The following is a 26,678-nucleotide window of genomic DNA, read 5'->3' as shown; positions in this document are numbered from 1 at the left end:
TGTGGCTGGTTGTACCAACTAGAGTTGGGAGTAAAGTGAGGAAATTTGGGACGGTGTACAAGCATACAGTTATTTCCTGCTGTTTTCATGGGGGAATCATGGGAGAACAGAAGCACACATGTGCGGAAGGGGTGGGGGAGTAGTGACATCGCCCAGTGATTTTTTGTTGTTGTGTCACTCCACACTCACAGATGTGAATTAAATTTAGCGTACATCTATCAAAAAGCCATCGTTCCATAACACAAGAGGTACTGCATTGTGAAAGGAATGTTAGAAAATGGTTCAGAAGTGCTAGCATTATAATCAGGAAAACTAGGGCAATGCAGTTTTGCCTTCTGAAGAATTCTCTGAAGCAAGGCAGTCCTACAGCATTCTCTGGTTCGCAGTCCCAACCATGGAATGCCCCATTCAATCACTAGATATAATCAAAAAGCCATAGTCATTCTTTGTAGGCAGGGCAGAATCCATGTAACATAAGCACAATAAGAGTTCCCACTGTAACATTTTCTTCATTTTCTGCCACAGGTCCAGTGCCATCTCAGTAGTGAAAATCCTCAGGGTGCTCAGAGTACTGCGACCACTGAGAGCCATTAACAGAGCAAAGGGGCTGAAGGTGAGTGGGGTTGCAGGAATGTTTTCCTCTTCTGGATAACCCAGAAATCAGGGATAGTAAGGGAAATGTGACGACCTCTCTAAGCCAGCAGCATGCATTGAAATGTATGCATGAACCAGGCAAAGCAATCTCTACTTATATTTTGCTGGACCGCAGTTATTCAGAAAAATCACAGTGAGCAATGGACAAATAAAATCTAACCAACCTCTCTCTCTTTCTCTCTCTAGCATGTAGTACAGTGTGTTTTTGTGGCTATCAAGACCATCGGCAACATTGTGCTTGTCAGTGCCTTGCTACAGTTCATGTTTGCCTGCATTGGGGTGCAGCTCTTCAAGGTGACAGTCTTTCCTAGATAGAATGAACTTCCACACTGTTTGAGTCCATGAGTTTGTAAAAGCTTGTTTATATAAACAGGGATAGCTTGCTGCCAGAGATAACCAATTCAGGGCCACTATACTGAATTAACCATTCTCATTTGTCTCGCCTGGCCCAATACCTTCCGTTTGGTCTGGTCACCCTCAGGTCCTTCTGCGATGTGTAACCTTCCTTTAAAAAAGCATATTCAATCCCCCAAACCTAACCAGATGATGGTCTAAGTGTGTGACGTCACACACACACACATGACGCACAACGGGCCCTCTCAATCTTGGGTGCAACATGGCGCCACTGCAGCCTGTCAATACATACCTCAAGGAAGCTAATAACATCACTGCAGTTTCCTCACAGTCAATGTGTAAGTCACTTGCAAAATCTTATTCCCTTTCAATACAACTCCCACATGGTTTGCCAGTCAGCAATGGGAAACTGCCATGAATTATTGTCTCCTCTCCTTCAACAGTAAAAACTGGGCCCGGGCTTTTGTGTAGCTGGAAACATTCACTTTTCAGTACTCTCAGGACTGTTGAGGCCATATTTGGGAAACAGCCAAATACCAACAATCCCTATAACTTTTGATCTCTGTTTTAAATGTAGGGGAAGTTCTTTAGCTGTACAGATTCAACCAAGATCACTGCAGAAGAATGCAGGTAAGCCTTGGTTATGCGTCATAGTCTTCTGCAGCCTGGGACACTATAATTGCAGTATGACGGGAAGCTGCGGGCCAGAGTAGTTTTTGTGTTAAGAGAGCAATAAAAGGGGGGGGGGAACACCCCATTGTGCCAGGCTGGGGTCGGTGGGTGGGTGGTGTCCCTCCATCCAGCCCTGCCAGCCTCTGCCAGTGTCCCTCTGCAGAGTGACTCCTCCGTTACTCTGCTGGTGCAGTACTCCATCTTCCACTCACCAAATGTGTGAGCAGACAGAAGTACCACCAGTGGGTTCCCCAGCAGTGGCAGCCAGTGGCAAGCCCCAGACAGGATGTTCTAGGGCCAAGGAGGGGATGAGCCAGCCTGGGATTCATTGGATCAGTCTTACGCAACTTGAGCAAGTTCCTTTTTTGCTGTAGTGACTGCCGTTGAGTGACTATCTCAGCATTGGCGAAATGTTAGGCTACAATCCTTAACTTAACTCAGTGGAACTTGCTTCCAAGTAGACCTGCATAGAACTGTACTGTAGTCTAATACGAATTAACAGAAGGTGCAGGCTCCTTGTCTGTAACTAATATAAAGTTTCTTGTCCCAGGGGTTACTTCATCACATACGTCGATGCTGATCCAACACAGGTTGTGGAGGACGAGCGAATGTGGACACTCAATGACTTCCACTTTGATAATGTATTGTCAGCCATGATGTCTCTCTTCACTGTTTCCACCTTTGAAGGATGGCCTAAGTGAGTTCAGAACCCAGCATGGGGCAAAGTGCAAGGTGGGCTGTTGGGAATTGTCAGAAGGATTAGCTGGTATGCTGCTACTGTTGCTAATTAGCTATACTGTGCAAGCAAAATAACACTGAAAGGGGAAGCTTTAATGCATATCGCTAACGATGTTATAGACACTATACGCAGAGAGCTACACCAGACATTCATGTAACCATGGCAATTGATGCAGTTACTGGGTTTTTTAAAAAACATGTTTTCTCAGCAACAAAATATTGTGCTTTAAGAATCCGAAAGCATAATACATCAACAGTGCAATTTAAGGAAAAGTTGCCTGGAACCCACTCAGTAAAAGAGTTATAGCTCTACATTTATTTAGCTATACTGATTTTTTGGAAAACCCTTTGAGAGTGGGCCGCCCCTGTCAGAGGAGGCATGGATACCTGAGCTGATAACCCATTGAGCAAAGTCCTTTCATAGCCCACTTCTTCAAAGGTCTTTTGCCCAGGCCCGTTAATCTTGACTGCTGTTCTAACTCTTCCAGGTTATTGTACAAAGCAATTGACACAAGCGCTGAGGACGTAGGCCCCATCTACAACTATCGCATGGGCGTTGCCATCTACTTCATCATCTATCTCATCCTCATAGCCTTTTTCATGATGAACATCTTTGTAGGTTTTATCATCGTAACCTTCCAGGAGCAGGGTGAAACAGAGTACAAAAACTGTGAGCTGGACAAGAACCAGGTATGGCACATAATGCTGAGATAATGAACAAGAGAACCTAAAGTATGGAAGGCACTGCCTAGCCCCATTCCCACCTTGTATTTCTTCTCGCTCCAGCGCCAGTGTGTGCAATATGCACTCAAAGCACGCCCTCTGAGATGCTACATTCCCAAGAACCCCTACCAGTACCAGATATGGTATATTGTGACCTGCTCCTACTTTGAGTACCTTATGTTCTTCCTGATCACATTGAACACCATCTGCTTGGGCATGCAGGTATGGATGAGTGGAACAGCTGCCCAGTTGTAGAATGGCAGCAGTAGTGATGATTGTGGGATCCTGAGTTGTGCCTGGAGAAGAAGAATTACAAAACAGTGCCCCTATAATGAGCACTTGCTGATCTGGTATTTAGAAATATGGGTGGGTCTTATTATCCATCAGTTGTACACTACACACAATGTAACTGAACTGGGCTGTTATTCCAGGGATTCCAGTATAGAAATACAGTGGTACCTCGGTTTATGAGCTTAACCTGTTCCAGAAGTCCGTTCTTAAACCAAAACTGTTCTTAAACTGAGGCACGCTTTCCCTAATGAGGCCTACCAATGCCTGTGCCCTTCCACTGTTCAGATTCCATTCTTAGACCGAGGTAAAGTTCACAAACCAGGACACTACTTCCGGTTTTGCAGAGTTCATAAACTGAATCGTTCGTATACAGGGCTGTTCTTAAACCGAGGTACCACTGTACAAGTGAGCAATGAGAGGCATTGTTAGTACAGGTATGTTGGATAAGTGGGGCTTTACAACCATACAGCTCACTCATCAAGATGAGCCTGTTCTCTACATGTGTATCTCTTTTACTTGCTATCTAGCAATCAATATGATTTCTCCTTTTGTCATAATATAGACTTCCTTTTGGTCTACAGGGCTTTGTTTCTAACTCTATTAATCATCTACTTTTAACCATCTTTACAGCATTATAATCAATCAGAGACAATGGACCATCTCTCAGATATCCTTAATGTGGTCTTCACCCTTCTCTTTACTGTGGAGATGATCCTTAAACTTATAGCCTTCAAGGCTAAGGTGAGTTTGGGATATGGACCTATAAGGCTCCTTGAGGGAAGTGGGTCTGTCATTTTGCTTAGAGCAGTGGTGGAAAGCTATGGCCCTCCATACATCTTTGGACTACAACTCCCATGAGCCTGAGCCAGCATAGTCATAGCCAGGGATGATGGGAGTTGTAGTCAAACTACATTTGGAGAGCCACAGGTTCCCCATATCTGGCTTAGAGTTACATGCCACACTTTAAGGGGGATACTGCTGGGGAGGAGGGAATGGTTGCATGTAAGTTTTTTTTAGTCCTAACCAAGTCACACAAGTTTCAACATCGGTCCTTAGGTTGGGAAGGTGCCAGAAAGGTCCTGTCTTACTTCTTTGGAACCCACTTTCTTATTCCTTTTCCCCCAGGGCTACTTTGGGGACCCTTGGAATGTCTTTGATTTCCTTATAGTCGTTGGCAGCATCATTGATGTCATCCTGAGTCAGATTGATGTAAGTGAAAGGCTCCCAGCACTGGATGAGTGTGGGGGCTGGGAACACTTCAAACTGGGCAGCCATGAAAGTGAAGAAGAGTAGAAAACTGTTCCTCATGCTATGTAGCAGCATCAGTCTCCCAACTTTTCCACAGTTGTGATTATTGCATGTCTAAACAGAATATCTGTTTCACAGAAGCTATTGTTTGACTTCAGTTTCCTTCTGGAAATAAGAGGGTTTATTGCCTTTAAGTTAAGGGAAGGGTAGGCATCTCACAATCCACAAATGTGGATAAGCTCAGTGGATACTGTGAGTTTCAGGCATCAAGAAGTATTGTGAAGTGACCTTTCCTTGATCATAACTAATGGACTGATGTGGCCCCATGCCCAGGAAACTTCACCTGCCCAGTAATCTCTGTGTTCTCTCTAAGCATATGTTCTTGGCAAGTAATATGTAGCTGGCAAATTTAGTATAAAGTCAACTTTGAGATGGTTTGCCTCATGGTACCTGCAGATCATTTCTGTTTTGCTGTCCATGGCAACCATGCTTTGAGTATTTGCTTATTATGTCTGCTTACAGTGTGACTATCTTCATGGCAACACTTGCATACATAAATTGTGCCTTCTATATATATGTGCATGGATGCTATGCTATCATATACACCAGAGTATATTGAAAATATACCATGGGTGGAATAGCACATGTGTACTCTGCATTGCGTATGAATTTAAAGAAAGGACAAGAGTAGATATTGCTGAGTTAAGAATGCATTTATGTGCCTTCATGTTCTCAGTGCACTGCTAATGCTACTATTTTCAGTTATCTATGGCTATAGAAACAGCTTTAGAAGGAGGTAGATCTAGAACAGCTTTCATCAATAGTGTATGTGCCTGATTCAGTATTACTAAGACCAAAACCATAATCTCTTTGTATTGAACATTGTCTTCCTTTAAATACTCCAATCCCTGGAAAAACCTGCCGTGTTTCTTTATAGCTCCCGCTTGCCTCTGGCCAGTGCTAGAGTATTAGGAAATGTCAGTGCAAATATCTACCCTGCTTGATGAGTTGTTTCCAAGCCCAAGTACAAAGAGTCACTCCAAGGATTTAGTTTTAACTAAACCTTTTCTGAACTTTTTGTTGTTCTCTTATTAGGCGAGCAGGGGATGGAAGGTACAGGTATCTTTGGGGACATGCAAGACTTTATCTACTAGATTTACATCCACCTCAATACTTGCTGAATATCCCCTGATTCATTAAATGGCCAAAAAACTCTGGTGAGAGATCTATATGCTAAGTTGTTAAGGTGAAAGGGGATCAAGTTCAATGGTATTTAGGAATTTAATCTGAGGACTTGGGAACTGGTAAATATTCTGCTTCCCTTGCCTTTGCACCTGATGTTTGGTTCAGTACCAGAGGCAGAATGGCTCTGAGTTCATTCTTTCCAGGGTTCTTTGTCTGTCCCACTGGAATGCTGCTTCCCATTGAACAGCTGGGAACTGCAAGAAAGTGAGAGGGATAATGCTTGGAGCCCTGATTCTCCTAAAGTACTCTCTGTACATCCTGTGGTGCTGACTGGATCACATAGTCTGATTTTGATTCCACAGAAAGCAAAACCACCATTAGTGCTGCTGTTTTCCCCTTCCAGCACACTGTATCTTTGACTTATGAACCTAGCCTGGTCCTTTTCCATGTTTCCTGTCTTTCCTTCCTCCTTCCTCCCTCCTAGTCCATTTGTTTCATTTATTTGTGTATTGATGTTTAATAAACTCCCTGCTAGGCGAGCTGTTTAGATGAGCTAATAATGCTCTTTTATGGTCTTCTGTCCAAGAACAAACAACAGAAAGTATAATAAAGTGCCTCTAACATAATCCGTGGGCATTCCATAGGGATCGTATGTTGCTTTGCGCAAGATACAGCACTTTTCTCAGAGTTTCTGGCCAAGAAAATGCAAATAACCAATCAGAGCACAAATCCAACAAAGGCACACAACCATTTATTTGCTGCTGAAGTCAATATAACCATCTGCCGCAGGTATAGCACACAAGTCAGCCAGGATTTTAAAATGTCTGGCTATTAATCAGTTCTGCCTGAATACATTTAAAAATTAATTGTAACAAGCATTTGTGGATAAAATACTTCTCTTGGCATGAGCCATCTTGTTTAATTCCGTAAAAATCCATCTTCCCTATTTCCCCTTGGGTTCTGCCCAGTCTTTGGATTATTTCAATGTGTGAAAGAAAGTGTCAACGTTTTCAGAAGAACTCAGCATGGTGGGAGGCACTCCAGGAGCCCCATCCTTCAAAGAGCTGATCATGAAATATCACCGTAGGAGCTCCTTGCAGGGAAAAGACATGTTAAGAAATCTAATCACTTATGGAGGAGTCTAATAGCACTTGAGCCCCCCCCCCCCCAATTTGAATTCTGGCTCATGAGTGGGTGATCATGACAGTGGGTGAATCTGAGTGTAGCTGGCCATGCATCATAGACTTCTGTAGGCTTCTAATCTAGGAATATCTGTGCCTTCAATGATGCTCCAGTAGGTTTCTTTGTCTAAGGCTTATTGTAGTATATTGTTAGCTGGAACTTTCTTATCTAGGCTGCTTTTAAAACATCTGTTTCCAGTAGGACACTCTAGGCTCTGTTCAAGTCATTTGTAGTCCTCATTCCATGCATCAGTCTCTGCATCCTTTATCCTTTATCCCTTATTCCTTTCTGCCTGTCTTCTTCTTTGTTGGTCTCATAGGATCTCCCATCATGCCCTTCTATTGTTGTGGACCACCTTCTCTTCCTTCCTAAAAATGGCTCCTCTTCCTTCTCCTCCATCCCTTGTCCCTCTTTCTCTCTGTCTTTCACTTCTCTACTTTCCCACTGCATTTGTAGGATTCCTCGGTTGATTCTTTCATTCTCTTAACAGATAATTCTTGCTTCCAGAGGTGGATTGTACTGCCTAAGCGGTGGCTGTAATGGCATTGTAAATATCAGCTGCATGAGCTTGTTGTGGAGAACCTTTTCTTTCATATATCCCTTTGTCCCTTCCTAGACCATTCCATATTGCTGTGCCCTGCTGTGTTAGTGTGGACTGCATGAGTCTTCAGAGATTCTGCCATCGAGGAGGAAAAGGGAGAGAAAGTTGTGAGCCTCAAGAGAAGACGATGCTGGTGGTGGGAGGGTGCTGGTTTTTATTTGTTCCCCTTTCACATGTTCAACAAATAGAGAAGCCTTTCTTTTGGCTTGTCACAAGAGGTTGGGGTAATACAAGATTAGCAGTAATATATCACATTCTTTTCACATTCTGTAGGTGCTGTACAGGCATTATTGCATAGAACTAACAGCTTCTAGCTTCTAACACTGCTTTAGTGGCATTTTTATGGTTGCACTAAAATAACAGTCCTGCAAAGCGCTGGCAGTGCAATTATCAGCTTTTGTTTCTGATGCACAGCAAGTGCATCACTGCACATCTAGATTACACTATAGCTTCCTTCCATTCCTGGTCCAGCTTGCCGACGTGTTCTGTGCAGCTTCATTATAGAAGATACATCAAGATCTGAAGATTCTGTAGCCAACAGCCAGAAAACTGAAGTCCGAATGCAATAGTTACTTTTCTCAAAATGATGCTTTTACCACTCTGCAGAAGCACAAATCCACAGACAAGTTTTGCATTGGCTGTGTGCTGTTGCACAACTGACCCAGACAATCTGCTCTGCAAATACGCCATGGGACTGATTGTGCATTAAATATGCACTGAGTGCTCACTACTAGAACATTTGCACAGTGTTAGGATACGTCTGCACTACAAATCTAAACTAGTTTCCTGCCAGGGCTTCTCCCAAAATGAGCCTTCTATCATACCGGTACATCTGTGAAGGTTATTTTTTTATAGCCACAAATAGTTATAGTTCCTAAGATTTCTTGGGAGAGACCATGGCAGTTATGGCAGCTTTGATCCAGTTTGCCCTTGTAGCATAGGCGTGCCAATAAAATATATGATGGCACCAAATTATCCAACTCCCAACTCTGATTAAAAAGGTACAAACTGTGTCCTTTGACTGTTCCTCTCACTTCCTTCTTGTCATGCTGGACTCATGATTTTTGATGGTGCAGACTCATACTTAGTTTCAGTAAACCCAGCAGTCCAACAGTTCTACAGGTAACATGAAGTTAGCCCAGGGAGGGGTTGCTAGGCTTAGAACCAAGAGATCCATTAGAAGGTTGAGGAACCTTTTAATGGCGGTGGCATGAAACTCCTTCCTGTATTCCAAACCTGAGTCAGCATGCAATGACCCCTGCAGTATTATCCAACCCCTTAGCTTAGCATGCTGTTGGCCCTGAGGTCCTTGTTTTACCTGCACTGAAATTATTGCTGTATTTATAACTTGGGATATATTTACAGACGAATCCAGTGATCCAGGGAGACGTCACAACACAAGTAAGTGTTGTTTGTTTACCTCTCTCTCTCTCTCTCTCTCTCTCTCTCTCTCTCTCTCTCTCACACACACACACACACACACACACACGTATATATATGCCATCCTTCAGCAGAGCTTCCAGAGTCATTTACAAAAACAAGAGAAACACAGAGAAATAGAACATAACATGTTAAAAAAGAAAAATGCATTAAGGTATGTTACAAAGCCTGGGAGAATAAAAATGGTTTTGTCAGGCAGCAAGAACAATAAATCTGCCTAGTGCCAACATTATTTTCTGGGGAGGGAATTCCATAAACTCCTGCCTTATCTCAGATGGCAGGGACAACTATAGAACAGCCTCAGGTTGTTTTGGGAGCAGGAAGTCCTTCAGGAACCTAACCTGTGTAGGCATTTTCCCTTAAACACCAGCACTTTGAAGAGTGATCAGAAATTGACTGAAAGCCAGTGTGAATTTATTTCAGTATCATTGAGATATATGCCACCAACTGACTGGTCCTAGTCAACAGTCTGGAGACTGTGTTTTGAGCTAGCTGAAGTTTCCAAATAGTATTCAAAGGCAAAGCCAGGTACAACACATTACAGTAGTCAATCAGTCTGGGGGTTGTCAGTAGCCATGCTGAGACCACTTCTGTCAGCTCAGACATGGGGGCTGCTGGGCAGCAGTCGGTACAACAGCAAAATTCCCCATCTGTCCCTGGTGCCCAAACTGGTGGACACAGGAATTCAGCAGGGGGAAGTGAAGTAAAGGAAGACTGAATCCTTATAAGCCACAGTGATACTACCCACCATTTCCAGCCCTTGTCTATGTTGGTGGTGCACTGAGAACCCAGAAAGACATTGCTGATGAAAGTCAACACCTTGCAGCCTAACGTCCCAGGTCTCAGTAGTGCATACCAGGTTGGCCCCCTAATCCACAATTAAATTGTGGGGGGTTGCTGTCTTATTATGAGCATGCCTGATGAACACATCAGATCTACTCTTGAATGAAGTTTATCTCCTTCTACCTGCTTCATGCTTGTTCACTGCCCAAGGGATGTGCTCCTTCCACAGCAAGCCATAGATCCTGATGAGGGTGGCCGAATCTCTATCACTTTCTTCCGGCTTTTCCGTGTCCTACGGCTGGTAAAACTGCTGAGCCGATCAGAAGGCATTAGAAATCTACTATGGACCTTCATCAAGTCTTTCCAGGCAAGTGCATCACATTGGCTGAAAGGACGTGAGCTTGAAGAGTTCTAGAGGTTGGGTGAGGTTGGAGACAAGCATTATGATTCAACGCTGCCCATCTCATTTGAGGCTCATGACCTTGCACTGCAGTTTTGCGACCCTTGGGTTCTTCTCTCTTTTGTTCTGCAGGCACTGCCACATGTGGCCTTGCTGATTGTGATGTTGTTCTTTATCTATGCTGTGATTGGGATGCAGGTGAGGATATACACACACAAAAACTCTCTCAGTGGCAGTGTAAGACAAGATCCCAGTTATAAACCATCCATGGTAATAAGGCCAGATATCATATTGTCATTCCATTCTATTCCTTGGAAGCTTTCCTCAGTCTCAGCTCCCCATTCTCCTCATCCCAATTGCTTGGGACACCATGTATCCTGCAGAGGTTTTGAAACAAGGTGTATCTCTCTTGACATGGTGCCTGATCTGGCCCATTAAATCATTATACCTTGCAGGTTTCATGTCCTTCTCCATTGACCTGAAAACAGAGATGTCACTCCAAAGGATGCCACAATAATTTAGTTCCCGTGAGCTTTCAGTCTGGAGTTTTACAACCCAATCCTAGGCATATTTGCTCAGTAATAAGTCCCATGAGTTCTATGGGACTGACCACTGGTGTAAATGGCTTTAAACAGGGATTAGTTAAATTAATGGAGAACAGATCTGTCCTCAGCTAATAGCTGAATGGAACCTCCAGGGTTAAAGGCAACTGGCCTTTAAATACCAGTTGCTGTGGGGAAAATGGCACAGAGAAGGGCTGTTCCCTTCATGTTGTCCTTGTAGGCTTCCAGAAACATCTTGTTTGCCATTGTATGAAGCAGTGTTGGATTAGATGTTCCCTGGGCCTGATTCAGGAGAGCTCTTGCTATGTTTGTATGAGTTCAGTGTAACTTAATCTCTAGTAAGCTTGAGGTTTTAGGGACGCGGGTGGCGCTGTGGGTAAAAGCCTCAGCACCTAGGGCTTGCCGATCGAAAGGTCGGCGGTTCGAATCCCCGCGGCGGGGTGCGCTCCCGCTGCTCGGTCCCAGCGCCTGCCAACCTAGCAGTTCAAAAGCACCCCCGGGTGCAAGTAGATAAATAGGGACCGCTTACCAGCGGGAAGGTAAACGGCGTTCCGTGTGCTGCGCTGGCTCGCCAGATGCAGCTTGTCACGCTGGCCACGTGACCCGGAAGTGTCTGCGGACAGCGCTGGCCCCTGGCCTCTTGAGTGAGATGGGCGCACAACCCCAGAGTCTGTCAAGACTGGCCCGTACGGGCAGGGGTACCTTTACCTTTACCTTTTAAGCTTGAGGTTTGCAACTGCAGTCACTTCACTTCCTTGGTGGGGTAGGGTGGGGGGGGTGTCAGCAGTCAGAAAGACAGTAAACAACTAAAGTAAAAAGCAGCAATTGGTTAGATTCAGACTTAGATTGCACTCTTACACCACTTAAAGAGTCATGACTTCTCCCAAAGAATCCTTGGAAATGTAGTTTTCTAAGAGTCTCCTAACAACTTTCAGGATCCTTAACAAACTTCAGTTCCCATGATTCTTTGGGAAAGGGGGGAGAGAGAGCCATGAATTTTAGAGTGGTATGAGATTGCTTTAAACTGTATAGTGTGGATGTGAGCCAAGTCATGAGGAGACCCATTGAAACTGAGGGGACTTACATTAGTCATGCCTAACTTGTTCAATTAATTTCAGTGAGTCTACTCTAAACATGGCTAAGACTATATCCAACCAAGTAGCAAGAAACAAAAGGAAACTGGTACAAAGAGAACAGGTTTTGGTACAAAAAGTGCAGGTTTGTCACAGTGGCACTTTCTGATTTACAGATGTTTGGGAAAATTGCTCTGGTGGATGGAACCTATATAAATCGGAATAACAACTTTCAGACGTTCCCACAAGCAGTGCTGCTGCTATTCAGGTCAGTATCACTGTACATTTAAAGTGCGTTCAATGCACACTTAAAGCACATGACTTTCTCCTTAAAGAATCCTGAGAAATGTAGTTCCCCCTCACAGAGCTGCCATTCCCAGGATTTTGGGGGGGGGGGACACATGGCATGGATCTGTCCCGCCCATTCCCCGAGTTATGACCCTGGCACTTCCACAATAGCTCCTCAGTCTTCATATGCCGATGGTCACTATTTTATTTATAAGCCACCTTGAGCCCCAGTTTTGGGAAAAGCCGGGGTATAAGCAATAATAACATGCCAGAATAGACCCTTAGTGTTAGGTTCACTCCTCATTTTAATTCTGGCAACTCAGAAATGAAAGTCCCACAAATGGAAACGAGGTAATGGTTGCAATTTTGCAGTACCCAGGATTAGAGTCCTAGAATGCTGGTCATTCCATATCCTCTAATCTAGAGAATACTTTCTGGAAAGGGGCCCCTGCCTCACTTTATCCCTTTCTCTAGGTGTGCAACTGGTGAGGCCTGGCAGGAGATCTTACTGGCTTCCAGCTATGGCAAGCAATGTGACCCTGAGTCTGACTTTGCTCCTGGGGAAGAATATACTTGTGGCTCAGACTTTGCTTATTTCTACTTAGTCAGCTTCTACATGCTATGCGCATTCCTGGTAAGCTATTTTTGTTCTCTGATCTTGTGCTTATTTCCTAGTCAGTTAGCACATACTTGTAGTATATGGATAAATATGGTACAGTAGCAATCATCATTAAGGGACAAACTAGACATGATCATGGGGGGGGGGGGCATTGAAGGTGGTTTGATGGAGGGAATTGCTGCATGTGATGCATAACATCATCCTGCTTTCACCTTTGGCCAAACAGGTTTTGCAAAAGTGTGGGTCAAATCAGAAATTTGTGTGTATGTTGCAGGAGGCAATGATGTCTCCTAAATCATTTTCAGCTCACTTTTTAAAATACTCCCCTCTCTCCTTCAAAGACCTTGTAGCATTTCTTCAGCAGTTGTCTTGGCTTTACACATAGTTCAATTCATTCTTGCTGATGGAAGGGGACTCCAGAAATGGGGTTTAGGAGCTGCTGATCACCAGTCATAGCTCAGGGGCCAATCTGTGACCACCAAATCCACTCAAAGGCTGCAAATTCAGGAATAATCAGAAAGCAGGTATTGTTGTGTTTGCTGTTGAAAGGCAATCAATGGCCATTATGGAGAGAGGGAAAGAAGGAATTTTGCTTGTGAATGATTAGCTAGGCTGTTGCTCTTCCTCTTTCCACTTGAGTTGCCATTGTGAAGGAGTCTTTAACCTGCTTTATTTACCCCTATACCAAATTTCATTTGGTACTGTATAAGGGACGCGGGTGGCACTGTGGGTTAAACCACAGAGCTTAGGACTTGCCAATCAGAAGGTCGGCGGTTCGAATCCCCGTGACGGGGTGAGCGCCCGTTGTTCGGTCCCTGCTCCTGCCAAACTAGCAGTTCGAAAGCACGTCAAAGTGCAAGTAGATAAATAGGTACCGCTCCAGTGGGAAGGTAAACGGCGTTTCCGTGCGCTGCTCTGGTTCACCAGAAGCGGCTTAGTCATGCTGGCCACATGACCCGGAAGCTGTACCCTGGCTCCCTCGGCCAATAAAGCGAGATGAGCGCCGCAACCCCAGAGTCAGTCACGATTGGACCTAACGGTCAGGGGTCCCTTTACCTTTACCTTACCAAATTTCATCTGCTATAATTATTTAGTAAGATTAAGGGAAGATTAGATTAACATTACTTATTATTACTATATTTATTAAATGTATTTAATAAACACTAAATACTAAACAATAAATACTAATAAATAAATAATAAACGTATAAAGCTGCCCATCAATAAACATTCCTTAGTCAGCTTGCAGCAAATAAGCTACTGACATTTGTCATGCTGAGGAAACAGAAATTACCCTTCTCAAAGCCCTGGCCTGGGCACTCATTAAATATTCTGTCTCATTTTAGTTTTCTCAGGTGGCCGCAGTTCATATTAACTCATAGCTATAAATGTGTAACGTAGCCCTGGAATTCTCTGCTTCCTTCTCTCATCAGTTTTGCCTCTTAGGCACTGTGGCAGTGGCAGGTCAGTTCTGTTACATCCAAGGCTGAGAGCGGTGATCAATGTGGCAAGGGAATCACATGAATGATTTGTCACAATCACAAACAGCAAGTCAATGTGTCACCCCAAGCAGCCCAGCACAGTGGTGTGCTCAGTCATTGCTTATACTTCTGGGAGCACGCTTGTATAAGGACCACTTTTCTCCTAGCACACTGACCTGGTTGGCTGCCTGATGGATTTGCACATATGAACTGACCACTTAGGCTGTTTCTACACATGCACTTAAATCACATCTCTTCCTCACCGGCCCCAAAAGGATCCTGGGAACAGTAGTTTCTTAAGGGTACTGGGAATTATAGCTCTGTATGGGGGTTGAACCACTGTTCCAAGGATTCTGGGTGGAAGGGTATTCACAAGCCTAAGAACTGAACTAACCAATGTTGCAGAATGCCTGTGACATGCATTGCCTTCCCAGACAAACTACCCCTTCGATTATACTTTATTTAGTTTTATGTGGGTTGGTATACAGGCCTTCAGCCAACTTTATTCCAGTGGGCAGCTCAGAGGACCGTTATCCTCTGCTATCTTTCACCTAACCTATGCCAATGTATATCTCCTTAGATTATCAACCTCTTTGTCGCTGTTATCATGGACAACTTTGACTACCTCACACGGGATTGGTCCATATTGGGTCCTCATCACCTGGATGAATTCAAAAAAATCTGGGCAGAATACGATCCTGAAGCCAAGTGAGAAACTATCAGTTATTACATTTGTAATCACTGGATCTGCAGGCCAACTAGACATGAAGTCTATCATGTAGATTGACCTATTGTCAATTTTGTTGTTTATGTTAAAATAATAATTAGCTGGTACATGCTTATGCCATGGCCTTGATCAGAATCACACCCCATTTCTGCTATTCACAGTGAAAGGAAACCTTCCATTGATGCTCTACACCAGCTTTTTCTTTTTTTAATCAGCTGTGCGAAAACAGATTACTTGGCAAATGTCTTGTCTAATTTGGCTCTGAGTTTCTACTGGCACTGGAAAGAGAGCTCAATGTAACTTCCTAGAAATGTTGTGGGACGTCAATGCTTGGAAGGCATATGAGTATAAAGTCAGATGTGTGATAATAGAATGAGAAATATTGGTTTGAGCTCTCTTTTCATTTATCAGATTGTTTCAGCCTTAATATAAAACCTTGATTTATTATACTGACTTGGAATCCCCATTAATTTATTAGAAGGTATGTTTCAAATAGGGACATCAGGGGCTTCTAGCTGTGGTCATTCTTGCCCAGGTAAAAGGGAACTCAGGATGCAAGGGAGAAACATGCTAAGACGCTTGGCAAATCCACACCGTGATCAACTCCCGCCCAGGAAACAATGTCCCCACTGTGGAAGGACATGTGAGTCCAGAATTGGCCTCCACAGTCACTTATGGACTCATTGTTAAAACCGTGTTTATGGAAGACAATCTTACTTGGCTACGAGTGATTGCCAAAGAAGAAGAAGAAGAAGATATAGTATTTTGTTCCCAAATTATGTCAGGGTAGATTTAGAATGGCTGATGCCTCTTGAGACACAGCAGGCTAGATCAGGTGTGAGAAAGGACTTTCCAAGTACTCAGAATGATTTATTTGCCTGGGCACGTGACTAACACCTATTGGCGAAATCTAGAATTGCCCTTTGCAGTGTAGGACAGAAATCCTTTAAATAAATAAAATGTGGTCAATATTACTTTTTTAAAAATATAGTTGTCTCGTGTGAGAGCTTTTTATAAACCAGGAGACCCACTTTACAGATTGTGCTCACATAACAATAATGCATAAACTGTTTTTGCATTTCTTTATCATGGAGGTATGCATACAGAAGGGAACTGGGATTCGTTATGGCTTCCCATTGCATCGCCTGTACATGTCATGTCAAACCTGTGGTTTATCACAGTGCCACATATGAGGCAGGGGGACTGGCTCATCAGACTACATTGTTTCAGATAGCACATTTGTATATCGTATGTGCAAAAGATTTCAGCCCTTGTGGGTCCTCACCTATCCACAAAGCTGGAGGGTCTTGAGACCTTGCCCACCCACTCAACATTCCACATGGCGGGCTTCCTACTTTTTAGTGTGCTCTAAGGCAGAAAGTACCTGCCTCTTTCAAGGATACTTCAAAACATATATGTTTAATTGTATGCTCCATCACCATGTCAAGAAAATAAGCAGGTGCTGTGTGTGCATTCACTGGGATTAGAGAATGGTCCAAATAGACCATTGAATTGTGGTCTCTTCAGCTCCCCAAGCTAGAAACTTGTGTGCCATTTTCTGCAACATGGCTGTCTCTTCCTCTTCCTCAGGGGCCGCATCAAACATCTAGATGTGGTGACTCTGTTAAGACGAATCCAGCCTCCCCTGGGCTTTGGGAAGTTTTGTCCACACCGTGTGGCTTGCAAGGTAGGAGTCCTGAGGAAATGTTTCTTTACCAGTCCTAACTAGGTCTGAGTTCGTGTCCTAGTCTCCACCCCCTGGCCCCTGTACAAAATTCAGTCCTTATCGCCTAGATTATTTTTTTAAGCTGAAGGAATGAAGAACTGGTGTTTTTAATGCTATCTGTCAAATGGAGGGTAGGACACTGACTCCCTGGGTATGGCCTGAAGGGCACACAAGACCTTTGTCTCACTGAAGTGAAGCAGATCTAGTCTGCTCAGTGTCTGGATGTCTTGGGTTCCAGGACTTAAGAAAGGTGGAATATAAATTTAAGAAAATGAATAATGGTAATCTACAGAATAACAACAACAACAACAACAACAACAACAATAATAATAATTAATTAATTTTAATTAATTAATTATTGTTTATATCCTACCCATCTGGCTGGGTTTCCCCAGCCACTCTGGGCAGCTCCTGACAGAACACTAAAAACAGAATAAACTTCAAACATTAAAAACTTGGGTTGCCTTCAGATGTCTTCTAAAAGTCAGATAGTTGTTTATTTCCTTGACATCTGATGGGAGGGCGTTCCACAGGGTGGGCACCACCACTGAAAAGGCCCTCTGCCTGGTTCCCTGTAACCTCACATCTCGCAGTGACGGAACCGCCAGAAGGCCCTCAGAGCTGGACCTCAGTGTCCTGGCTGAACGATGGGGTGGAGACGCTCCTTCAGGTATGGGACATATGGGTGTGTTCCAAGTGTGTTTGTTTGTGAATGTAAATGATACATTCAGTGCTATTTTTCTGGAAACTGGTGCCAGAACTCACCATGAACCCTTGTTCTCATATAATGACAATGGCGTCCACCTGAGAGGTGCCCGAAGTGAGTTTCAGCACGCTCTGCCTGAAAAAAACCTGGGATATATTGTCTCTGACATGGTGTGTGTTTTGCAGCGCTTGGTGAGCATGAATATGCCCCTGAATAGTGATGGCACAGTCACTTTCAATGCAACACTCTTTGCTCTGGTGAGAACGGCTCTCAAGATCAAGACAGAAGGTGAGAGATGAAATGTATCAATAGCTGCATCCATTCCTGAATAACTCCTCTGCACTCTCCCACAGCTGCCATTATTCATCTCACAAGTTCTGAAGAACATTAGTCACCTTATATGTCAGCAGAAGCTCTGCTGACCTCAAAATCCATTACTGCGTGATTACATAGGCCCAGCAGATGATGCCATAAATCAACAGTAACTAATGCCTTTCTGATGCATTTAATCACAAGACCTCCAAGAGTCAGGTCTTCATCTGTTTTAAATTAGCATAAGTAGTTTCATCGTGGAGCCATGCCAACTCCATGCCACTTCTGGAGTTTTAAGGAGCCTAAGCTTTATCAAAGGCAAATATTAAGGATTTTGTCCACCTGAGGGTTGATAAAAATGAAAGCACTTACCTGCGTTAGCACAATAATATTAACAACAACAACATGTGCTATAGTTGTTGTTCTGTAGCCAGCTTTATCTGGTCTGGAGATCTCAAAGCAGCTAAAAATATTCAATGCAATGCAACAGCAGCCCCCCCAAAAGAGCAGCAGAAACAACTTTTCTTTAACAAATCTGGACAGCGAGCCAACAATAAAGCTAATGTTTGATTTAAAAGGATCTCACCCCAAGTACCAGGCTGTACAGTGGTATGTCAGGAAGTGGGGGGGATGATGAGATTTTATTGTAAGGGATGCTAATGAATTAATTAAGAGAGCATTGATTAATTGGGCATGAGTACTTGTTGTCTGAGGGCAGACAATGAGGAGAAGTTTCATATAAAAGCGGTTGGTGCCTTTGCAGGTAACTTTGAACAAGCCAATGAAGAGTTAAGGATGATTATTAAAAAAATATGGAAGAGAACCAGCATGAAGCTCCTGGATCAAGTCATTCCACCAATTGGAGGCAAGTCCTTAATTTCGTTATTTAAATGCCATTTGACCTTTAAAAAACCTCTAAGCAGTTTACAAGAAATAGCAAAATTATCAATAGAAACTGTTTAAAACAAGAAATTAAAAACATTTTTTTAAAAATAATTAAAATCAGCCATAATCTAAAAAGAGATTAAAACATGTCAACTTCTGTGTGCCTGGATAGGCTTACCGAAACAAATATGTTTAAAGGAAGCACTGAATAGAATGCGTGGGTGGCGCTGTAGTCTAAACCACAGAGCCTAGGGCTTGCCAATCAGAAGGTTGCTGGTTCGAATCCCTATGATGGGGTGAGCTCCCGTTCTTCGGTCCCAGCTCCTGCTCACCTAGCAGTTTGAAAGCACGTCAAAGTGCAAGTAGATAAATACGTACCGCTCCAGTGGGAAGGTAAACGGCGTTTCCATGCGCTGCTCTGGTTTCACCAGATGTGGCTTAGTCATGCTGGCCACATGACCTGAAAGCTGTCTGCGGCCAAACGCCGGCTCCCTCGGCCATTAAAGCGAGATGAGCGCAGCAACCCCAGAGTCGTCCGCGACTGGACCTAACGGTCAGGGGTACCTCTACCTTTACCTTATTTCATATACATTTTTATCTCCAACCTTCTTTCTACAAATCTCCTTTGTGTGTTCTCAAGCAGCCTGGCACATGCATACAAGTTGGCTGGGTTCTTTTGCTGAGCAAACTTAATATCTACTTGTGCCTACTCCTCTTCCAGATGATGAGGTGACCGTGGGCAAGTTCTATGCTACCTTCCTCATCCAGGAGCACTTCAGAAAATTCATGAAGCGGCAGGAAGAGTATTACGGATACCGGCCCAAGAAGAATGCTGTTGAAATCCAGGTAAGTGAGAATTGGAACACACTTGACCCAGCAGAGTAGAAAGATTTCCAGCCCATAATGGAGTGAAAGAAAAGAGGGAAATGGAGGTGCTTTGGGTTTTCTCATATGCAGCAGATTCCAGGTACTGTGATGCAGTTGTTTGCAGTTTTCATGGCCCTGTTTTGGGATTCTCTAAAGAGCTGGCATTTTAAACAAAATAATCTCTTTGCAAATATTCCCACAAAATTATTATCCATTTCCTCCCATCTTCTCCCACAAAATGCTTATGGACAAATCTTTCTGGAATTTTTCATGCTTTGGGTTTCCTCTGGAATTGCTGCTCTTGGTTCATTCACTTTACAGGGGGCATTTGAATGACATTTGGTGCTTACAGGCAAGGGCTTGATATTGCAAATGGGTTCTCCACATACCTTGCAACTGGCCTTTGTAATTTATTGGATTTTCCCTGGAAAAAGGAAATATACAATGGTGGGTGGAGGAAAGACAATATGGTCTGGCATTTTGATAGCAACAACATTGTGTGGACTCAGTTAAAAAAAAAAAGAGCCATGCATGAGGAGCTGTCCTACAATAAACACCCATCTGGGAGCACCTAGTAAAGTCCATCCTATAATCAACGACCATCTGGATACATCCATTGCCATCAAATGTTTCTATGTGCTTTTCCCATGCTTCTTTTCAGTTTCAGGAAATCCATTTTTCTTTTTGTTTTTGGAAAGAATTGGACAATAGCACAGTATCTGCATATGTAGACTGCCTTAGTTTTAGAGTTCCTCTGGGCAACTTGTTTATTGAGCATCCACCCTGATTTTCTTGCACAAAGCTTACGCAGAGGTTAGGTGATATCTGGCCTTTATTGTGCATTTGGTCTGATTTGTTTATAGGGTGGTTGTACAGCAATGAACTTTCTAGCATTTGAAGAAGCATGGTTTTGATGTGTGTGGAAATTAATTGGGTGTCTAAGCTAATGCTTTCTGTTAGCACTTTTCCAGTCAATGCCATTTAGCAGCATGTACTTCTCTCTCTCTCTCTCTCTCTGATTATTTAAATTTGCCCTTTTCAATCTAGGTTTTTTTTGGCGGGGGGAGTCATCACACAGTAATGCTTAAAATTTTAAGGGTGCTATAGCACATTTTAAAAGAACTTTTTCAAAAGATCAACGTGCCACTATAATGCTGTGCTCAGGTGAATTTTCACTCCCCCGCCAGCTATGTCACACCCACTTGTGTGGTGCAGCATAACTGAGTGTTCCCCCTGTCAACATAAGCACTGGTTTATATGCAGTACTTTGTGAAGCTGGCAAGTTCATAGCTGTGCATGACTAGGGATATATACTGTAAGAGCCTGACCTCCAAGTTAATTTCATGGGAAGGAAAGTCATCAAGACTTAGGAGAAGGTGGTTTGGGTCGCACCTTAACTTCCTGTTCTCTGGCATGAATGGTCCCTGCCAATGATAATCATTTCTGTGCTGTTTCAATGAGGCTGGCCTGAGGACCATTGAAGAGGAAGCAGCTCCTGAGATCAAAAGAGCAATCTCTGGGGATCTGACGGCAGAGGAGGAACTTGAGAGAGCCATGGTTGAGGCAGCAATGGAGGAGGGCATCTATAGGGTGAGTATGAGCACAGATATAAAGTTTGCTTAATGGGCATCCAGTATATCCTTTAACCCTCAGCTGAAAACTTCAGCAATGACACACTTGCAGTGCTCCCCTCACAGAATGAGTCCATTCCCCACTCCATTTGTTTCCTCATGAAGTTATCATTCATCATTCAGTTTTGTTTCCTTCGTTGAATGTTAAAGAGCAGAAGCACCTGTGCTATTCTGTTTTCTGTTTGTTTGATTGACTAAACTTGTGTTAGTGGTCTTTTATATTCTTACAGAATACTCATTGTAATGGTGGGTGGAGGAGATAAAGCAGAAGTGGAATTCTAACCTAAGAGGAAGTTGAGACCCCCACAGATTATGTGAGACACCCAACACATTTACCTCAGATTGTGGCTCCTTGTCAGCCATCATTCAATGTTAAGCACCCCGAGTCGAGTTAAAGAAACATACAATAAATAAAGCCGAGGCGTCCTGAAGCTTTCTGTGGTGTGTGTATTTATATACAAAATATTTTGAGCAAAATAAAATGTGCACACACTGAAAGTTGATTTTCTTAAAATTTCTACTATTTTTGGTTAACACAAGTAAAATATTAAATATGGAAAACCCCAAGATTATAATCACTAGGTAGGTTGAGTCCGGGACGCGGGTGGCGCTGTGGGTAAAACCTCAGCGCCTAGGACTTGCCGATCGTATGGTCGGCGTTTCAAATCCCTGCAGCGGGGTGAGCTCCCGTCTTTCGGTCCCAGCTTCTGCCCACCTAGCAGTTCGAAAGCACCCTTAAGTGCAAGTAGATAAATAGGTACCGCTTTATAGTGGGAAGGTAAATGGCGTTTCTGTGTGCTGCGCTGGTGCCAGCTCGCCAGAGCAGCTTCGTCACGCTGGCCATGTGACCCGGAAGTGTCTCCGGACAGCGCTGGCCCCCGGCCTCTTAAGTGAGATGGGTGCACAACCCTAGAGTCGGACACGACTGGCCCGTACGGGCAGGGGTACCTTTACCTTTACTAGGTTGAGTCCACCCTTTAAAATAATTAGGATCACTCCCATGATCCCTAGCTAGCAGGACCAGTGGTCAGGGATGATGGGAATTGTAGACTCAAAACATCTGGAGGGCCGAGGTTGAGGAAGCCTGAATTAGGTAGTTGTAAACATGGTAGTTTAAAACACTTTTAAAATAATGTTTGGTTTGCCCCTAAATATAATTTGTGCTTTCTCACTAACTAGATCTTGTTCCCTCCATCCCCCAGCTGGAACACAAAGGGCTTAAGAAAGACCAAAATAACAACCTCCTCTCTTTTCTCCCCTGCCCTTGAATGCAGAGGACAGGGGGGTTGTTTGGCCAGGTTGACACCTTCATGGAACCAAGCAGCCCGCTACCACCTCATATGGCTAGCCAGAGACCTCTACAATTCACCGAGATGGGAAGCGAAGATTTGGATTCCCCTGTCTTCCTTGACGACTTCCCACCAGGAGGGGGTGGCAATGTGAACAACAGCAACAGCAATACCAACAACAATGCAACGACGGGGTAAAGCCCAAGAAACTGAGAGCATAGCAAGCTGGGAGAGTAGCATTCCTTTCAGAGGGCTGATTCTGGCATGAGATTGGACCACTAAAGATTGGATTTTGCACAGTTTCTGAGCCCTGATATAACATGATAGGGCTAGAATTGTCCTAAAGCTTTTATTTAAAAGTTTTTCATTCATTGTTGAGTGGGGGAATTGGGGTGGGCAAGTTGGGGAAGAAAATGAATTAGTATTCAAGAGTTATAAAAAAAAACTGGAGAAAGAGTGACTTACCAGTAAAGGCGGAGGTGGCAACCCTAAAAAAAACCACAACCCACTTTCCTTCATTTTAATGAAATTTTCCCAACTGATTGAAGCAGCCAAGAACTGCTGCAATCAGTAGCTAGCTAGGTGACCACGTTCTCTCACAATGTTCTTGATGCATATTTTGGGGAAAATGGCAGCAGTAGGGGATACCATCACTCCCTCGCACCAAGTTATAATGCATATGGAGCAACACTAAGTTATGGCGTAACATCATTCGAAATGAAGCATTATGGGAGAACATGCTGGCCCGGCTTGCTGTGGCCAGGTAGATTTATGCAAAAGGAAATGGGAGGTGGTATGCTTCCGAATACCACTTTCTGGAAACCACAGGAGGGGAAAGTGCTGTTGAATTTGAGTCCTACTTGCATGCTTCCCATAGGCATCTGGTTGGCCACTGTGAGAACAGGGTGCTGGACAACATGGGCCATTGTCCTGTTCCAGCAGGATGTTCTTATATTCTTGTGACATAAGCGTTCTTTAAAAAAAAATACACCATTACCCCTGCCTTTACTGGTAACCCCACCTTTGTTAAAAAATGAAAAAAATAAACTTTCTCTACCCTGGAAATGTTACCAAAGTGCCTTCCACTAACCACCATAAGGGACACCACCCAACAACTTCTTGTCCCCAAAATCCCACCCAAAAAAGAGAAGTCATATTGATCACTTCTGAAAGGTGCTGAGCTTTAGCTTTCTTGGCAAGGGCATTCCAGAAGTGATGGACACCCATGAGAATGCCCTTCTGTATGCCCTCGCAGTGGTAACTTAGTGCATGGATGTTAAACCTTAGAAATGCTTTGGAATATACCTGTACAGGTGGCAATAGGTTGCGTCCAACTTTCCAAAAGCTTGAACTGATGGATGGGGATCTAGAGCATGCATGGTATGTTTTCAATTCTTTCTGCGGAGAGAAAGTAGCATTCTGTACTGGGTGAAACTTTTAAACCATCATAAAGAGAAGCCTCTTTGAGGATTGCATCACATACATATATTTAGCTGTGTATACACACACACACACACACATACACACACACACACACACACACACACACACACACACACACAGAGGCTGGATCTAGACACATCAAAGAAGCATTTCAGTTAAATGCATTGTAAATTTAAACAGAGAAAACAGGTAGAGAAAAACGGGACTCCACAGCACCATCTGGTATGTTATATCGCATAGACAACACATATAAATCACTTTTTCTTTACTAATCTAGCTGAGCCCAGAGAGAGAAGGAAAAGATTGGAAAATGGAAAAGAAAGTGCTGGAGAGCTATGGTCTGGTCAATAACTCTGGGTTCTTGTTTTTAATGTAAAATCATAGTCTTCTGGGTCACCCTAAAGAGTACTAATAGTTGTTTGGGACAGGGTATTTTCTTGGAACTTACTATCAGTGCTTTGCTCCATAGGGTGATGTATGAGAATGAACTAGTGAGAGAGAGGGTGCTACCGTCATCTCATCGGCTACCTGACCTAGGTGAGTTCTTGCTAACAGCCCAAGGGATTTCCAGGGCCAGTCTAATCTCGTAATCCCTATACAGTGGTGCCTTGGGTTACATACGCTTCAGGTTACATATGCTTCAGATTACAGACTCCGCTAACCCAGAAATAGTACCGGTACCTCAGGTTAGGAACTTTGCTTCAGGATGAGAACAGAAATCGTGCTCCAGTAGCGTGGCAGCAGCAGGAGGCCCCATTAGCTAAAGTGGTGCTTCAGGTTAAGAACAGTTTCAGGTTAAGAATGGACCTCCAGAACAAATTAAGTACTTAACCGGAGGTACCACTGTATGCCTATACTCAGGTTAGTGTGGGAGGTTAACTGCTGATCTGACAAAGGAGACTGTGTAATGAAAGCATTTGCAACTGGCATGGGTCTAGTCAAAATATCACTTTTTAAGACTTGGAAAATGGAATTATCTCTGATTCCTTTTGTCTCTTTTCCCTCTACCCTCTAGCCAGCAAATGCTCTATGCGGCCTAAAAACCGTAAACAAAAAATGAGCAAGGTGCCAGCTCATGGTGTCCAGAGCCAATCAGAACAACAGTTTTCCATCCAGCAGGTAAATGTCACATTGCTTCACTTTAGGCATGCTAAAGAGACCACAACCCTGTGCTTTCAGTGTTCCCCATACAACATCAGATACAAAAGACAGGATGTGTACATATATGGGCTACGGTCCCATTAGAATGATTGAGCATTGTTCAAGTTTGCTTTTCCACAATCAGCTGAAAGCAGAATTAATATGATTCCACACGACACTTAATATAGTGCCATATTACCCAGCAGTGGCCTTCCCCCATAGCCAAAATCCTTCTGTAAAGTTTGTTTGCATTTAAGCCTCACTCAGCAAAAGTCATTTTCAGCTTCTGAAATAACCACCCTCAGTTGCTCATTAATTTCAGTTTTAGTTCCCTTGGAGGAGAGTTTTATTTATTTATCCCATTATTATTTTTTGTTTTCAATTGTCTATCACTGTGTGTGTATGCCTTTTTTGATATTATAATAATAAGGTGCTAATACTCAAGCCTTGATAAAAGTGGTACAAAATGGCTGCCACGGGGAGCAGAAATAGAGGTGACTGTACTCCATACAATAAGTCCCATCTCTCTCTCTCTCTCTCTCTCTCTCTCTCTCTCTCTCTCTCTCTCTCACACACACACACACACACACACACAGAGAGAGAGAGAGAGAGAGAGTTCATTACATGAACATGAAAAAAAGTAAAATAATGGGAGGAAATCAGTAATTAAGTCCTCTCACATGAGAACAGAAACTGACAATAAAGGGAAATTCAGAGGCACTGTTCTGTGGATTGATGAATGTCAGCCACACTCAACAGGAAACAATAAAAGGATAGAACCACTGAGGAAGAAACTTAATTGAAGGACATTAGCTTTGAAAACATTCAGTAGCGGTTTGCCTATTCACAGTGGACAGGCTGACTCTGCAATTGCACTTACAGTGTTTTTTCAAATTGCCACCGATTAGTTCTGACAAAATGCCAGAGGGCAACACAGGGAAAATGGAACTCAATATATCTGCAATGTCATCTAGACTACTCAAGGAAATTGGGTCTTGCATCCCCTCTTAAACATCCACACAGGTGGATAGTGCCTGACGGATGCACCCACTTGCAGTAAACACAATTCATTTGACGTTGAGGTTGTGCCAGACCATCTCCATTAGAGGATAAGCACTTTTGTCTATCTCCTCTTCCAATATCAGATGAAACTCAAAGGAGGGGGGGAGCATCATGGCATATCCAACTATCCAAGCCATATTTTATGCACACACCTGGCAACGTTATATGAACAGTATTTTAATTCTTAAAATATAGGCAGGAATCACTTTATCCTCACTGTAGATATGTCCATCTGCAAATTGTGCCTCAGGATCAATGGGGATAACAATCTTAATAAGGAAGGTCACTGGGGCAGGGGCAGGGCCTGCTGCACTCTGGGTAATAAAGAAGCTGGTGGTTGATGCCACTCAGATCTATTTGGTCTTGTTTCCATGCAATTTCCCCCAAAGACATCCATTGGCTCACAACAGGAGTCCAATGATGGTGAAGGGTCACCATCTACAAGCAGCAATGAAGGAAATGCACTAAGAAGTATGGAAACCTCTACCCCTGCCTCCATTCAGCTCATCCAAGAGGTACAGCTGTTGTTGTTTTTTAAATATTTTATTTATGATTTTCAGTTTTATACATTTCAATGATCTTACAATCCTTTTAAC

At 43.4% G+C, this 26,678-nt stretch overlaps 1 protein-coding gene across 2 annotated transcripts in view; it reads left to right on the top strand.

Moving 5' to 3' along the window:
- Window positions 1-26,678, top strand: part of CACNA1S (calcium voltage-gated channel subunit alpha1 S) — a 56,526-nt gene that overhangs the window by 28,131 nt on the left and 1,717 nt on the right. Inside the window, exons 21-44 of one of the 2 annotated variants that reach the window (XM_028733929.2) lie at window positions 526-613; window positions 841-948; window positions 1,586-1,638; window positions 2,231-2,377; window positions 2,907-3,108; window positions 3,205-3,363; window positions 4,063-4,173; window positions 4,558-4,641; window positions 7,538-7,594; window positions 9,014-9,049; window positions 10,101-10,238; window positions 10,404-10,469; window positions 12,084-12,175; window positions 12,670-12,829; window positions 14,875-15,002; window positions 16,612-16,708; window positions 17,639-17,741; window positions 18,529-18,630; window positions 19,372-19,496; window positions 20,979-21,107; window positions 22,423-22,631; window positions 24,350-24,417; window positions 24,896-24,999; window positions 26,472-26,597. In XM_028733929.2, the coding sequence (XP_028589762.2) occupies window positions 526-613; window positions 841-948; window positions 1,586-1,638; window positions 2,231-2,377; window positions 2,907-3,108; window positions 3,205-3,363; window positions 4,063-4,173; window positions 4,558-4,641; window positions 7,538-7,594; window positions 9,014-9,049; window positions 10,101-10,238; window positions 10,404-10,469; window positions 12,084-12,175; window positions 12,670-12,829; window positions 14,875-15,002; window positions 16,612-16,708; window positions 17,639-17,741; window positions 18,529-18,630; window positions 19,372-19,496; window positions 20,979-21,107; window positions 22,423-22,631; window positions 24,350-24,417; window positions 24,896-24,999; window positions 26,472-26,597 (2,692 nt within the window). The remainder of the gene's footprint in view (window positions 1-525; window positions 614-840; window positions 949-1,585; window positions 1,639-2,230; window positions 2,378-2,906; window positions 3,109-3,204; window positions 3,364-4,062; window positions 4,174-4,557; window positions 4,642-7,537; window positions 7,595-9,013; window positions 9,050-10,100; window positions 10,239-10,403; window positions 10,470-12,083; window positions 12,176-12,669; window positions 12,830-14,874; window positions 15,003-16,611; window positions 16,709-17,638; window positions 17,742-18,528; window positions 18,631-19,371; window positions 19,497-20,978; window positions 21,108-22,422; window positions 22,632-24,349; window positions 24,418-24,895; window positions 25,000-26,471; window positions 26,598-26,678) is intronic. The other variant, XM_028733930.2, reaches the window with a different exon arrangement.

The sequence above is a fragment of the Podarcis muralis genome, chromosome 5, assembly GCF_964188315.1.
Source record: "Podarcis muralis chromosome 5, rPodMur119.hap1.1, whole genome shotgun sequence".
Classification (NCBI taxonomy): domain Eukaryota; kingdom Metazoa; phylum Chordata; class Lepidosauria; order Squamata; family Lacertidae; genus Podarcis; species Podarcis muralis.
This window is presented reverse-complemented; position numbering and strand designations above follow the sequence as displayed.